The sequence below is a fragment of the Cetorhinus maximus genome, chromosome 17 (genome assembly GCF_964194155.1).
Source record: "Cetorhinus maximus chromosome 17, sCetMax3.hap1.1, whole genome shotgun sequence".
In the NCBI taxonomy this organism is placed as follows: Eukaryota; Metazoa; Chordata; class Chondrichthyes; order Lamniformes; family Cetorhinidae; genus Cetorhinus; species Cetorhinus maximus.
This window is the reverse complement of record NC_135895.1, coordinates 53,196,582-53,211,995: the sequence shown is the minus strand read 5'-3', so window position 1 is coordinate 53,211,995 and position 15,414 is coordinate 53,196,582. Positions and strand designations below refer to the sequence as shown.

At 42.1% G+C, this 15,414-nt stretch overlaps 1 protein-coding gene across 3 annotated transcripts in view; it reads right to left on the bottom strand.

Moving 5' to 3' along the window:
* mysm1 (Myb-like, SWIRM and MPN domains 1) overlaps positions 1–15,414 on the bottom strand; it is a 105,344-nt gene that overhangs the window by 71,991 nt on the left and 17,939 nt on the right. For all 3 annotated transcript variants that reach the window (XM_078561216.1, XM_078561218.1, XM_078561217.1), the window contains exons 5-6: positions 13,623–13,652; positions 495–570 (exon numbers count right to left, since the gene is read on the bottom strand). In XM_078561216.1, the coding sequence (XP_078417342.1) occupies positions 495–570; positions 13,623–13,652 (106 nt within the window). The remainder of the gene's footprint in view (positions 1–494; positions 571–13,622; positions 13,653–15,414) is intronic.

The following is a 15,414-nucleotide window of genomic DNA, read 5'->3' as shown; positions in this document are numbered from 1 at the left end:
AAATATAGTTGTCACATGTGGCATATTATGCAATACAGAGCAATCTTTGTAAAAGTTGGACTACAAAAACATCTTGTCCTACAATTATTGGAAAATGAACTTATTCTGGTCAATTTTCTCCATTCTGCTAAAATCACTGGTACTTGCTGGCATGATTTCACTGGTACTGCCAGCCCTCCAATAAGTTGCCAATTATTAATGTATATGCTGGACTATGAGCATTAGGCTGTAAAACCACAAAGAGCATCATAAAAGCCAAGACAAATTATTTCACCACCCAGGGTCCATACACTTGATCTGGCACTTGTCACCAAGAGATTTTGATCAAGAGCACGGAACCCTGGTTGAATTTTCAGCCTCTATTCCTGTAATCACAGATTCCATAGTAGGACCTGGCCCAGTTGTTGCCCTGGAGGTCAGCTTACTCAAAACAGACCAGAATCAAGCCTGGGTAAAAGTCACCATTTTGATGAATTGTTCCTTCAATCTCTTACCAGCCCTTGCTCAAAAAGGTCTTTCTCCTTTGGTGTCCATCGAGCTGGCCAAGAACTGCTTGTTGTCCCAGGAGTCCTAGGGTGAAAATTGAAGCAATGGCATGAACTAAGTTCAGCTTTATGCTGTTTAAGAAACAAGTATTTGTTATTACAAAAAGAGGCTAAAATAAGGTATCTTCCTGTAAAACAAATGCAATTAAGTCATTCTTTGTAGCATGCTAAAGCAATTTTTTATAACTGTAAATAAAGCAGTTCTTCAGAATCACGCAATCAGTAAAATACAGCTCTTTTTATAGGAATATAGAGGTCATATGTGAACCTTCTTTCAGGTCAACAGATAATGCAAAATTAACAATTCTATTCCCAGTCCCATCCAACCTCTCACAAATTCTCATTTGTTTCCCAATTCTGATTAAAAACATTTTTTAAATTCTGCCTTGAAACATTTTCTGTTTTTATTTTGTGAGTTAGCAGATGTGCTACTATCTCCATATTGTTAAAAAAAAAGCACTAATGATGGTATATTTCAAACCTGGTTTAAATAAGTATTATTGCATTTATAGTAATAAAGCAACCTAAAGAGTTTAGATGTATGCAGTTATAGTAATTACATTCTGGCATAGTCTTATTAAGTATAAACAACTTAATAAGAGACCATGAAAATCTATGTACAATGCATTAAAAATCTTATGCATACATACATTTCCTCTTCTGAACTGCTTGACTTCTTGTTGCCCAATTTTATACTGTCAATTTTTTCCATATATAATTTCCTATGTCCATATGAAATACAGTGCTCACCTATGTAAACTTGTCACAATATACTCACATGATCTGGCCACTGACTATACAAATTTGTAAATTTTTCCAAAAATCTCCAATAGTAATTTAGTTTGAACGATTTTCTGCTCAGGCAAGTTAATGTTTAACTTAATTTTAAACTTTAATTGTGTGTGAATTTTTGATGTGTAAATTAAAGGTTTTACAGCTGCATTTCAGGGTTTGTTCACCCCTGCTCCTTGCTCCTTTATGAGATTAGTGTGTCTCCTTGTCAGTGCATCGTTTTGTCTCTCCTCCAGCTGCCTACTAGGCTCCCATTGAATCTGAGTCTGTTTAATTTGCCCCGGACTTTAAAGTTTCATATCTGTTCTCAACTGTAAACCATCCTCAGGCCCATTCTCAGTTTTTAAAGCTGCAAGCCAGTTTTGTCCGACTGCCTCCTTCCATTGGCCTCTGCTGCTGCTTCAGGCTCGCACTGCACTGCATTGCTATTCCCTGCCCCAGCTGGCCAGCAGCCAAATATTTTAGGCCTACTGCTTTGGTCCCAGTCAGCCGGCTGCTCTGCAGCTGTTAGAAGCATCTTTATACAGCTATATTTTTATAGAGATGTATAAATAACGAACCAATTGCAAAATAAAATTATATTTTATGATCCATGTTATCATGGATTCCTGATGTTATCATGAAGAAATAATTCCATTGCTTATGAGAAAGCAAGACAAATCCTCTTTCAAATTATTCAAATTCATAATTGCTAACAGATAAAAAGTGAATAATTCCTGCAAATTTAATCAAGCATTTGTATTTTTTTTTAGTTTTGTCTACTGGAGTAAATTATAAATTAGCATTTTATAGTACGGTTAACTGTGTTTGAATTTTATTGAGAAAACTGCAAATTATTGTGTCCTCTGTCGATTAGGTTAAGCTTTTGTATCTTTCAAATACTAACTACTTTGGTGATTTACTGATGTAAAATCAAATTACATTTTCAAGACCATGAGAAGGTATAAAGGGCCTGGCTTCTTTCCACAAACAGTGCAGTAGTATTACATTCAGGTTAATTGTTTCTCATATACGATTAACAAATTGAGTATGATGTTTGTATTTTCCTGTTAATCCGTTTCAAAGATGTAAACAATTGAGGTTCAGTCTACTGCTCCCAGCTCATATTTCTACAAAAAGCAAAGTGTGGCTTTAAATTTACCCAGAACAACTGAGCGCCATTTAATTTAATAGATATTTAATGTTGCCTCTTTTCTACCCATATGTTCACTTTTTAAAAACTGACTTCATGGTGAGATCAAGGGCAAAATTAAAATTGATGGCTTCCCTAATTTTAATTTTCACGTTCCAATCAAAGATGTAAAAGAAGCTTGTGCTTGAAATTGAAGTGAATTCTCTTAAATGTTGCAATTCAGGAATCATATTTTGTTTCCATGTTTATTTTAATGGTAAATTAACATTACTCAACATCACAGGAGGCTTATCTTTCTAATTTTCTTGTTGCTAATGTACGTGAGTAGAATCAGGTCTGGTTTTTCTGCATTTGTGTTTGGCACAAAACTGATAATGTACAGCTTCAGTGACAATTATAATATGGGGATTGGGTCAGATTAAGGTCAATGAGCACAGAGTTGTCAAGTGTCCAATATTGAGTATGCTACATCAGATTTCCTAAATTAGCTAACACCCTGAAGCAATGGGGAATAGGCCATCCTAAAAGCTCTGCTGAAAGTGTGCCAAATTGATCACTAATGGTAACTGTTTACAGCAGCAGATGGTTATCTGCTCTGTTTGGAATTACTGCAACGTTTCATTGTTTCTAAAGAATGTTAATTCAGTGGCACAGAAGTGATCAGTGAGAGAGGCATCAATACACTGCGACTTGTTTTACCATGTTTACAAATCTGTCAAATGATGTGCAAAGAGTGTTTTATTTTAACTAGAAGACAGTGTTGCTATGTTAAGCAGAACCAAGAAGTAAGCTGAAGAGATTGATGAACCAGTACTACTGCTATACTTCTTGAAAGAAAGTCAAATTTGCATTTACATAGTACCTATCATGACCACGGGACACCCCAAATCACTTCAGAGCCAATGAAACATTTTTGAATTGTTGACACTGTTGTAATGTACGAAACGTGGCCGCCAATTTGCGCACAGAAAACACCTCTAAGACCATAAGACATGGGAGCAGAAATTAGGCCATTCGGCCCATCGAGTCTGCTCCGCCATTCAATCATGGCTGATAAGTTTCTCAACCCCATTCTCCCGCCTTCTCCCCATAACATTTGATCCCCTTACCAATCAAGAACCTATCTATCTCGGTCTTAAATACACTCAATGACCTGGCCTCCACAGCCTTCTGTGGCAATGAATTCCATTGATTCACCACTCTCTGGCTATAGAAGCTTCTCCTCATCTCTGTTCTAAAAGGTCTTCCCTTTACTCTGAGGCTGTGCCCTCGGGTCCTAGTCTCTCCTACTAATGGAAACATCTTCCCACGTCCACTCTATCCAGGCCTTTCAGTATTCTGTAAGTTTCAATCAGATCCCCCCTCATCCTTCTAAGCTCCATCGAGTATAGACCCAGAGTGCTCAAACATTCCTCATATGTTAATCCTTTCATTCCTGGGATCATTCTCGTGAACCTCCTCTGGACCCTCTCCAGGGCCAGAACATCCTTCCTGAGATACGGGGCCCAAAATTGCTCACAATATTCTAAATATGGTCTGACCAGAGCCTTATAAAGCCTCAGCATCACATCCCTGCTTTTATATTCTAGTCCTCTCGAAATAAATGCCAACATTGCATTTGCCTTCCTAACTACCGACTCAACCTACAAGTTAACGTTAAGAGAATCCTGGACTAGGACTCCCAAGTCCCTTTGCACTCCAGATTTCTGAATTCTCTCCCCATTTAGAAAATAGTCTATGCCTCTATTCTTCCTACCAAAGTGCATGACCTCACACTTCCCCACATTGTATTCCATCTGCCACTTCTTTGCCCAATCTCCTAACCTGTCTAAATCCTTCTGCAGCCTCCCCGCCTCCTCAATACTACCTGACTCTCCAGCTATCTTTGTAACATCTGCAAACTTGGCCAGGATGCCCTCAGTTCCTTCATCTAGATCATTAATGTATAAAGTGAAAAGTTGATGTCCCAACACTGACCCCCGTGGAACTCCACTAGTCACTGGCCGCCATCCTGAGAAGGACCCCCTTATCCCCACTCTCTGCCTCCTGCCAGACAGCCAATCTTCTATCCATGCTAGTACCTTGCCTCTAACACCATGGGCTCTTATCTTATTGAGCAGCCTCCTGTGCGGCACCTTGTCAAAGGCCTTCTGGAAGTCCAGGTAGATAACATCCATTGGCTCTCCTTTGTCTAACCTGCTCGTTACCTCCTCAAAGAATTCTAACAGATTTGTCAGGCATAACCTCCCCTTGATGAAACCATGCTGACTTTGCCCTATTTTACCATGTACTTCCAAGTATTCTGAAATCTCATCCTTAATAATGGACTCTAAAATCATACCAACGACCGAGGTCAGGCTAATCGGCCTGTAATTTCCCGTCTTTTGCCTCACTCCCTTCTTAAACAGGGGGGTTATATTAGCGATTTTCCAGTCCTCTGGGACCCTCCCTGACTCCAGTGATTCCTGAAAGATCACCACTAATGCCTCCATTATCTCTTCAGCTATCTCCTTCAGAACTCTGGGGTGTAATCCATCTGGTCCAGGTGATTTATCCACCTTCAGACCTTTCAGTTTTCCTAGCACCTTCTCCTTGGTAATGGCCACCATACTCACCTCTGCTCCCTGTCTCTCTTGAACTTTGGGGATGTTACTCGTGTCTTCCACCGTGAAGACTGACGCAAAGTACCTATTCAGTTGCTCTGCCATTTCTTTGTTCCCCACTACTACTTCTCCAGCGTCATTTTCCAGCAGCCCAATGTCCACTTTTGCCTCTCTCTTACCCTTTATATATCTAAAAAAATTCTTGCAATCTTCTTTTATATTACAGGCTAGTTTACCCTCATATTTAATCTTCTCCCTCCTTATTTCTTTTTTAGTTGTCCTCTGTTGGTCTTTGTAGGCTTCCCAATCCCCTGGCTTCCCACTGCTCTTCGCCGCATTGTATGCTTTCTCTTTAGCTTTTATGCTGTCCCTGACTTCCCTTGTCAGCCATGGTTGCCTCGTCCGTCCTTTAGTATGCTTCTTCTTCCTAGGGATGAATTTTTGCTGTGTCTCCCAAATTACTTCCAGAAACTCCTGCCATTGCTGTTCCACTGTCTTTCCTGCTAGGCTCATCTCCCAGTCAATTCTGGCCAGCTCCTCCCTCATGCCTCTGTAGTTGCCTTTATTCAACTGTAATACTGTTACATCTGATTCCAGCTTTTTCCTCTCAAATTGCAGGGTAAATTCTTTCATATTATGGTCACTTCCTCTTAAGGGTTCCTTCACCTTAAGCTCCCTTATCAAATCTGTCTCATTACACATCACTAAATCTAGAATTGCCTGTTCCGTAGTGGGCTCCACCACAAGCTGCTCCAAAAAGCCATCTTGTAGACATTTCACAAATTCCTTTCCTTGGGATCCACTACCAACCTGATTTTCCCAGTCTACCTGCATATTGAAATCCCCCATGATCACTGTAACCTTGCCTTTCTTACACGCCTTTTCCATCTCCTGGTGTATCTTGTGCCCCACATCCTGACTACTGTTTGGAGGCCTGTACATAACTCCCATTATGGTTTTTTTACCTTTGCGGTTCCTCAACTCTACCCACACAGATTCTACATCATCTGACCCTACGTCATTTCTTGCTGTCGATTTAATTTAATTTCTTACTAACGAAGCAATCCCACCCCTCTGCCAACCTGCCTATCTTTTCGATAGGATATATATCCTTGGATATTTAGCTCCCAGTCCCGATCCCCCTGCAGCCATGTCTCCGCGATGCCCACCACATCATACCTGCCAATTTCAATCTGCGCCACGAACTCATTTACCTTATTTCGCATACTGCATGCATTCAGATACAACACCTTCAGTCCTGTATTTCCCGTCCCCCTTCTCATTGTCGTCCCTTTATCTGATGTGCTTGAAGTTAGATACCTAGCCCTTTCCAAACACTCTGTCCTATTTTGTGTTCTAGAGACTTTAATACCCTCTCCTGGGCTCTCCTTTCTTTTTAGTTTTTAAAAAATTTTCCATGAAGTTGAATCCACCCCCCCCCACCCCACATGCTAACCTGCTGCTTTGCTTCCCTTAGTCATACTTCTTGGAGTTTTACCCTTCCCTTCCCCTCCACTTTCTAGTTTAAAGTCCTGTTGATCACCCTATTTATCCTTTTCGCTAGAACATTGGTCCCAGATCGGTTCAGGTGCAGACCGTCCCAACGGTACAGATCCCTCCTGTTCCAATACTGATGCCAGTGCCCCATGAAATGGAACCCCTCTTTCCCGCACCACTCCTTTAACCACGTTTACTTCCCTTATTCTCGTGTCCCTATGCCAATTTGCACGTGTCTCGGGTAGTAATCCAGAGATTATAACCCTTGAGGACCTGTTCTTTAATTTAGTTCCTAGTTCCTGATAATCCCCAAACAGATCCTCTTTCCTAGTCTTACCTATGTTATTTGTCTCGACGTGGACCACAACAACTGGACCCTCCCCCTCCCTCTCCAAAATCCTTTCAAGCCGGTCAGAGATGTCCCTCACCTTGGCACCGGGCAGGCAACATACCTTGCGGGACCCTCGATCCTGCTTACAAAGGATGCTATCAATTCCCCTAATTATAGAATCCCCTACAACTACCACTTGTCTTTTTGCTTCCCCCTCTTGAATGGCCTCCTGTGCCATGGTGCTGTGGTCAGCTGGCTCATCCTCCCTACAGCACTGTTCCTCAACCACACAGGGAGCAAGTACCTGTTGGACAAGGTCAAGAGCTGAGGCTTCTCTGTTCCTGAACACAGGATCTCTCTACCTGCCTCATTTGCAGTCACACCCTGCTGACCCTGACCACTGACCGAATTTGAGGTACTTAATCTACTGGTTGTGACCGCCTCCTGAAACAAAGCGTCCAGGTAACTCTCCCCTTCCCGGATGTGCCACAGTGTCCGGAGCTCGGACTCCAGCTCATCAATTCTGAGCCGGACTTCCTTCAGCAACCAACACTTGCTGCAGATGTGGTCACTGCGGCTCGCAATGGGATCTGCCAGCTCCCACATCATACAGCGACAGCACATCACCTGCCCAGCCATCTCTACTTAGTTAATTAATTTATTAATCAGCTTTGCAGTGTTTTTTTCAACTTTGGTGCAGATTTCCTACTAGCCAATGAGCTCACAGCTTTCTTGTGATGTCACTTTTTCAGTTTTATCTGTGTCTCCGCCACTCTCCTCGCGCTCTTTTATCCTGTGTCTCTGCTCTCCTCGCGCTCTTTTATCCTGTGTCTTCGCTCTCCTTGCGCTCTTTTATCCTGTGTCTCCGCCGCTCTCCTCGCGCTTTTATCCTGTATCTCCACCGCTCTCCTCACGCTCTTTTATCCTGTGTCTCTGCCACTCTCCTCTGCCTTTTTATCCCAACGGATTGGTAAACTGCTAATGTGATGCCCCTGTTCAAGCAGGGAGACAAAAAGCAGGAAACTATGGCCAGAATCTTCTGTTCAGCGTGCGGGGGTGGACCCTGCATGCCAACTCATAAAATGACACGCGGTGACATCAAGCATGTGGCCCAATGTCACAACGTGTCATTCTGGTCTTCAGTTCGGCGGCCGCGCACCAGAGTAGGCTGCGTGCCCGCCGAACTGTCAAAGGCCTGTTAAGGGCATTAATAATCTAATTGAACTAATTGTCAGGATTGCCCGCCCAACCTTAAGCCTTCGCATTTTTCATGGAACCTCATCCACGTGCGGGATGAGGTTTCATGAAAGGTTTCGAAATTCAATAAAATGTTTCAACAAAATTCATAAACATGTCCCAGCTCATGTGACAATGTCACATGAAGGGACATGTCTGAATAATTTTATTTATTCTTTCTTTCAATTTTTGATAATGAAATTAATTTCCCTGAGGCAGCTCTGTGCCTCGGAGATTTCTACACTCTTTCGCACGCATAAGCGAAAGAACGCAGGCCCTGGCTCTCCCTCCTCCCCCCCGCCCGCACAGGTAGCACTGAGCGCTTCCGGGTGCGTGTCACGCTGAGCGGGCCTTAATTGGCCCAACCACGTAAAATGGCGGCACGCAACCGATCGCGGTTGGCAATTGGCTCCGCGCCCACTCCTGACTGGCCCGCCCGACGGGGAGAAAATTGTCCCCTATAAGCCAGTCAGCCTAACATCTGTTGTTGGGAAAATGCTAGAGTGCATTATTAAGGAAGAAATAGCAGGATATTTAGGAAAGCTTAACGCAATCCAGGAGGCATTCGATAAGGTGGCACACAAAAGATTATTGCACAAGATAGGAACTCACGGTATTGGGAGTAATGTATTAGCATGGATTGAGAATTGGTTAACATACAGAAGACAGAGAGTCGAGATTAATGGGTTGGAAGGACGTAATTAGTGGAGTGCCACAAGGATCAGTCCTGGGGCCTCAATTATTTACTATCTATATTAATGACTTGGGGGAGGGGGCAGCGTGTAAGGTATCCAAATTTGCTGACGATACAAAAATAGGTGGGAGGGCATATTGTGATGAGGACATGAGGAATCTTCAAGGGCATATTGATAGATTGAGTGAGTGGGCAAAAACAGTCAGTTTGGGTTCTGCCAGGGTTACTCAGTTTCTGACCTCATTACAACCTTGGTTCAAACATGGGCAAAAGAGCTGAACTCCAGAGGTCAGGAGGGAGTGACAGCCCTTGACATCAAGGCAGCATTTGAGCGAGTGTGGCCTCAAGGAGCCCTAGCAAAACTGGAGTCAATGGGAATCAGGAGGAAAAACTCTTCACTGGTTGGAGTCATACCTAGCATAAAGGAAGATGGTTGTGGTTGATGGAAGTCAATCATCTTAGTTCCAGGACATCACTGCAGGAGTTCCTCAGGGTAGTGTCCTAGGCCCAACCATCTTCATTTGCTTCATCAATGATCTTCCCTCGATCATAAGGTCAGAAGTGGGGATGTTCGCTGATGATTGCACCATGTTCAGCACCATTCGTGACTCCACAGATACTGAGGCAGTGCATGCCCAAATGCAGCAAGACATGGACAGTATCCAGGTTTGAACTGACAAGTGGCAAGTAACATTTGCGCTACACAAGTGCCAGGCAATGATCATCTCCAACAAGAGAATCTAACCATCGCCCCTTGACATTCAATGTCATTACCATCACTGAATCTGATACTATCAACACCCTGGTTGGTTACCATTGGCCAGAAACTGAACTGGACTAGCCATATAAATACTGTGGCTACAAGAGCAGGTCAGAGGCTAGGAATCTTGCTGCTATTAACTCACCTCCTGACTCCTCAAAGCCTGTCCACCATCTACAAGGCACAATTCTGAAGTGTGATGGAATACTCTCCACTTGCCTGGATGAGTGCTACTCTAACAACACTCAAGAAGCTTGACATAATCCAGGGCAAAGCAGCCCGCTTGATTGGCAACCCATCCACAAACATTCACTCCCTTCACCAACGAACAGTGACAGCAGTATGTATCATTTACAAGATGCACTGCAGTAACTCACCAAGGCTCCTTAGGCAGCACCTTCTAAAGCCACGGCTGCTACCATCTAGAAGGGCAAGGGCGGCAGATAAATGGGAACACCTCCACCTGGAAGTTACCCCTCCATCCTGACTTAGAACTATATTGCCATTCCTTCACTGTCACTGGGTCAAAATTCTGGAACTCCCTCCTTAACAGCACTGTGGGTGTACCTACACCACAGGGACAGCAGCAGGTTAAGAAGGCAGCTCACAAGCACCTTCTCATGGCCATTTAGGGGTCAGCAATAAATGCTGGCCTAACCAGCGATGCCCACATCCTGTAAATGAATTTTTAAAAAAGCTAATATTTTTAAAAAGCAATATTGGGTAACAAAAGTTCCATTAGCTTGAGATTAGTAATAGGTAAGATGCTCGAAGGATTCATGAGGGGTGCAACATGTGACCATTTAGGCAGGGAAGACCAGAGAAACCTAACTCAGCTTTCAGGAAAGAATGTTTTATCTTACCAACTTGACTGGATGCTTTGAAGAAGTTACCAGGTTAGTTTTTGAAGAATATTGTCTACCTAGACTTTCAGAAAGCTTTTGATAAGAGGCTTCTTTCCAAACAGGATCTTGTGAAATTAGTGGTAATCTGCTTCAGTGGACTGAGAATTGGCTGAAAGCCTGTAGGTAGAGGGTGGTTGTAAACAGGTCTGCTTGGAGATTGGTTACCAGTGGTGTGCCACAAGGATTGATGTTAGAGCTATATACTATTTTAATTCATAATTTAGTGTAGGTGTTTGGGGAACGATCGGTAAATTTGCAGACGATACCAAGATACGAGCGGGAGTCAGGAGAGTAGAGGATGCTCATCTGCTACAAGCAGATCTAATTCTGCTGGGGAATTGGGCCAGTATTAGCAAACATACGAACGCCCTAAAGGAAAAAGGGAAATGCATAAGGGGAATGGAGAGGTGGAAGGTGGTAGCAAGGACAGGAGAAAGCAGGAGAGAAGGTAGATAAGACAGAGAGGGGAAGTGATGTAAGGGGAGAAATGAAGATATGGGGAGAAGAGGAGGAAATTATGAGGGGTGAAAATTAAAATTGCTCCGCCTTCACTTCTTCCCTTATGAACTATAAGTTCAACTACTGTTTCCTCCCTTTCCCTCCTCTGCTCCTTTACTCCTTCCCTCTCACTTCTCCTCCCCCTAACTCCCCCCTCCCTCTGAAGCATCCTCACTGGCAGGAGATATAATGACAGCATGAAAAGTTTACATGGGCCATTTCCATTACAAATGTGAATGTGGAAAATGATAATGAAACTAAAAGAAGAACACGTGACTTTAAAATAGAAACTAAATTACATCTAAGCGCCTCATCTCTAATTCCACTTGCCTAAGATCTATATTTGGTCTTGACTTCAGGCATGCAATGCCATAGGCAATTGACTACCAATACATTAAAAATTCTAAAATAAAAGCAAAATACTGCAGATGCTGGAGATCTGAAATTAAAAACAAAGCGCTTGAAAAACTCAGCAGGTCTGGCAGCATCTGTGGAACGAGAAACAGCTAATGTTTCAAGTCCAATATGACTCTTCTTTGGAACTGCCAAGCTTCTTCTTTCGTAAGGTTAAAGATTTTTAAAGGTTACTATTGAATCTGTATCCGCCCACCCTATCAGGCAGTACACTCCAAATCCTAACTGCTTGATGCATAAAAAAGCTTTCCTTCATGTTGCCTCTGGTTCTTTTGTCAATCACCTTGAATATGTGCTCTCTGAATATCTGAATATTCAGCTATTAGAAACAGTGTTTCTCAATTTTCTTTATCTAAATCCTTCGTGGTTTTAAACATCTCAATCAAATCTCCTCTTAGCCTTCTCTGCTCTAGGAAGAACAACCCCAGCTACTCAAGTCTATCTACATAACTGTAGTCTCTCATCCCTGGAGTAATTCCAGTAAATCTCTTCTGTGCCCTTTACAAAGCCTTCTTGTCCTTCTAAATTGGGCACAATAGAAAAGAAATTCCCTTTAAAAATAGATATATATAAATGAACAAGCTTAACACAGTATACTCATAGGTGTTTAAAGCACAGGAAGCCATTCAGCCCATCGTGTCCGCACTGGTCAATAAAGATCTGACTGCGCTAATCCCATTTTCCAGTGCTTGGCCCATAGCCCTGGAGGCTACGGCAATGCAAGTGAATATCTAAATACTTCTTAAATGTTACAAGGGTTTCTGACTCAACCATCCTTTCAGGCAGAGTTTCAGACTCCCACTACCCTCTGGGTGAAAACATTTCTCCTCAACTCCCCTCTTTGCCTTCTAATTCTTACCTTAAATCTATGCCCCCTGGTTATTGACCCCTCTACTAATGGAAAAAATGCCTTCCTAGCCACACCCCTCATAATCTTATACATCGCTATTAGGACCTCTCTTAACCTTCGCTGCTCCAAGGAAAACAACCCCAGCCTATTCAATCTTTCTTTATAGCTCAGACCCTCCTGCCCAGGCAGCATCCTGGTAAATCTCCTCTGCACCCTCTCCAGTGCAATCACATCCTTCCTATAATGTGGTGACCAAAACTGCATGGCATACTCCAGTTGTGGCCTAACCGGCATTTTATACAGTTCCAGCATAACCTCCCTGCTCTTGTATTCTGTGCCTCAGCTAATAAAGGCAAGTGTCCCATATGCCTTCTTAACTACCTTATCTACCTGCCCTGCTACCTTCAGGGATCTGTGGATATGCACGGCATCCTCTGATCTTCAGTACTTTCCAGGGTCCTATAATTCATAGTGGAATCCCTTGCTTTGTTAGCCCTTCCCAAGCGCATTACCTCACACTTTTCTGGGTTGAATTCCATTTGCCACTGCTCTATCCACCTGACCAGTCCAGATATCCTCCTGCAGTTTACGGCTATCCTCCTCACTATTTACCACCCTACCAATTTTCGTGTCATCCGCGAACTTCTTGACCATACCCCCTACATGTAAGTCCAAATCATTTATGAACACCACAAACAGCAAGGGCCCCAGCACCCGGCCCTGCAGAACCCCACTGGAAACAGACTTCCATCCACAGAAACATCCCTCTACCATCAATCTCTGCTTCCTGCCTCTCAGCCAATTTTGGATCCAACGTGCCACTTTGCCTTGGATCCCATGGGCTCTTACTTTCCTGACCAGTCTGCCATGAGGGACCTTATTAAAAGTCTTGCCAAAGTTTATGCAGACCACGTCAAATGCATTACCCTCATCAACACTCCTGGTTCCCTCATCAAAAAATTTGATCAAATTTGTCAAAAATGACCTCTTAACAAATCAACGCTGACTATCCCTGATTAATCCGTGTCTCTCCAAGTGCAGATATATTCTGTCCCTCAGAATTCTTTCTAGTAACTTCCCCACCACCGAGGTTAGATTGACTGGCCTGTAATTTTCTGGTCTCTTCTGGCATAGAATACAAGAGCAGGGAGGTTATGCTCCCCTTCCCTCCCCTTCCTCCCTTTTTTAATAATGGGACAATGTTAGCAGTCTTCCAGTCCTCTGTCGCCTCACCTGTGGCCAGAGGGGTTTGAAAATTACTGCCAGGGCCCCTGATATCTCATGTAAGCGGATATAAAATTTTCAATATATTACAAATCAATCACCTTGGATAGCACAGAATTTTTTGAACAAATACATACATACCTGCTTTTCGCAGCTTTCCTTTGGCGAATACTATGGTAAAAACAGGAATAAAAGTCAATGCATACAGATAAGAAAATAAAGAGCATTTGCAGCAAGAAACCAAAGTGGTAAACTATTAGCTTCACAGTTAAGTCCAGCATTTATTATTTCTGTATTAATCAACATTTCAGTTGCAATTGGTGATACTTGCCTAATAAAATGTTAGCATGTTATTACATCAAAATCCTTAATTGAGTTGCTGATAATTTAACTGGTCTTCTCCCATCCCATGACATCTGAAACCAGTTAAAATGAGATGGGTAAAAGCAGTACTAAATGTCTTGCTCTTGCTCTGCAGAACTGGGTGGCCTCCACTCAGCGCCTTTCAAGGGTTACACGGGTGAGGTCAGGAACTTAAAGTGTCTACATCCACCACTCTGTGATATAGCACACAAACTTTGATAATCCGTCATTGTGCGCACTAAATAAATGCTTCTTCTAAACTATAACCTGAAATAGTTCACCCCAGAAGACTAAACTTTAAAATATCAACTGATGCTGCAATTTCATCTGAGTTTAAATTTCACGACATATACTTTTTGTACCTTACTGGCCCTATGTAAATCTCAGTTGTATGAGTTTTAAATTTTCCAGTGAAGTGATTTTGTTTTTGAGTCTATATAATATGGGTCTCAAGTAGAACACTACTTTTGCATAGGTAAACAAACATTTCTGCAGCATTTTAAAATGAAGTACACATCCATATAAGCTCTGAAGAAGAGTCACACGGGCTCAAAACATTAACTCTGTTTCTCTCTCCATAGATGCAGCTGGACCTGCTGAGTTTTTCCAGCATTTTCTGTTTTTATTTCAGGTTTCCAGCATGTGCAGTATTTTGCTTTCATCATATACATCCATATAAGCTTGAGGTAAGAAAAAACTATTTAAGTAGCTCACTAATCTGCCTGGTGAAATCGCTGTTTTCTTCCTCTCACTGACAGCATGTCACACAGATCTCAGTCAAAAAGAAAGATTAGAGCTTATTTATGCGGCTGTTCTGTGAGTAAGCAGTTTCCATTCAGCTATTGAATTTTTAACTGGTTGCAAGGTTGCCAGTAAGTCCTCAACTTTTGCCACTCACTGATGTGCATCGGTTGAACTTATAACAATTTTCCTCTTTACTTAACGCTGACCTTTGCTGAACATGTTGCCCATATAAGAGGTTGTTGCCTATATCCAAAAATTAATTTCTTAATTTAAGTTTCCAGGGTACGATGGGTCTAACATTCTGCCATTTACACAAGTAACAGAACAATTTAAACTAGAAGAAAATGTTCAATTACAGGAAGCAACAGCGAGTACTAATTAACTAATTTACAGGCACACAATAAGGACAAAATCCTTTCCCTATCAGTGCTAGAAAGGTTTTTTTCTTAACATTTGGTCACAAAGTCCACTTTTAATTTTATGTTAAACCTTACATTAATTAGATTTTTACTCACCCCCAAATGTAAAGCTTTAACAGAGGAAATTATTCCAATAAAATATCAAATGCATTTTTGACATATAGATTACCAGTGAGCTGATAAAGCAAGTGGAGAACAGCACAAAATCACAAATATTGAGGCAAGAAAATACAGAATAAAGAATAAGCAATGGAAGAGGAATGGATGCATACATTTGTGTTACTTTCACACTCAAAGGCTCAAATACCTTGTCCCAAGTTTGTTGATCAATTAAGTTTTTCAACCCTAGTTAGTGCCCAAACTTTAAATTTGTGTGAGCAATAGGTCTAAATTGGAAGATAGTTCTA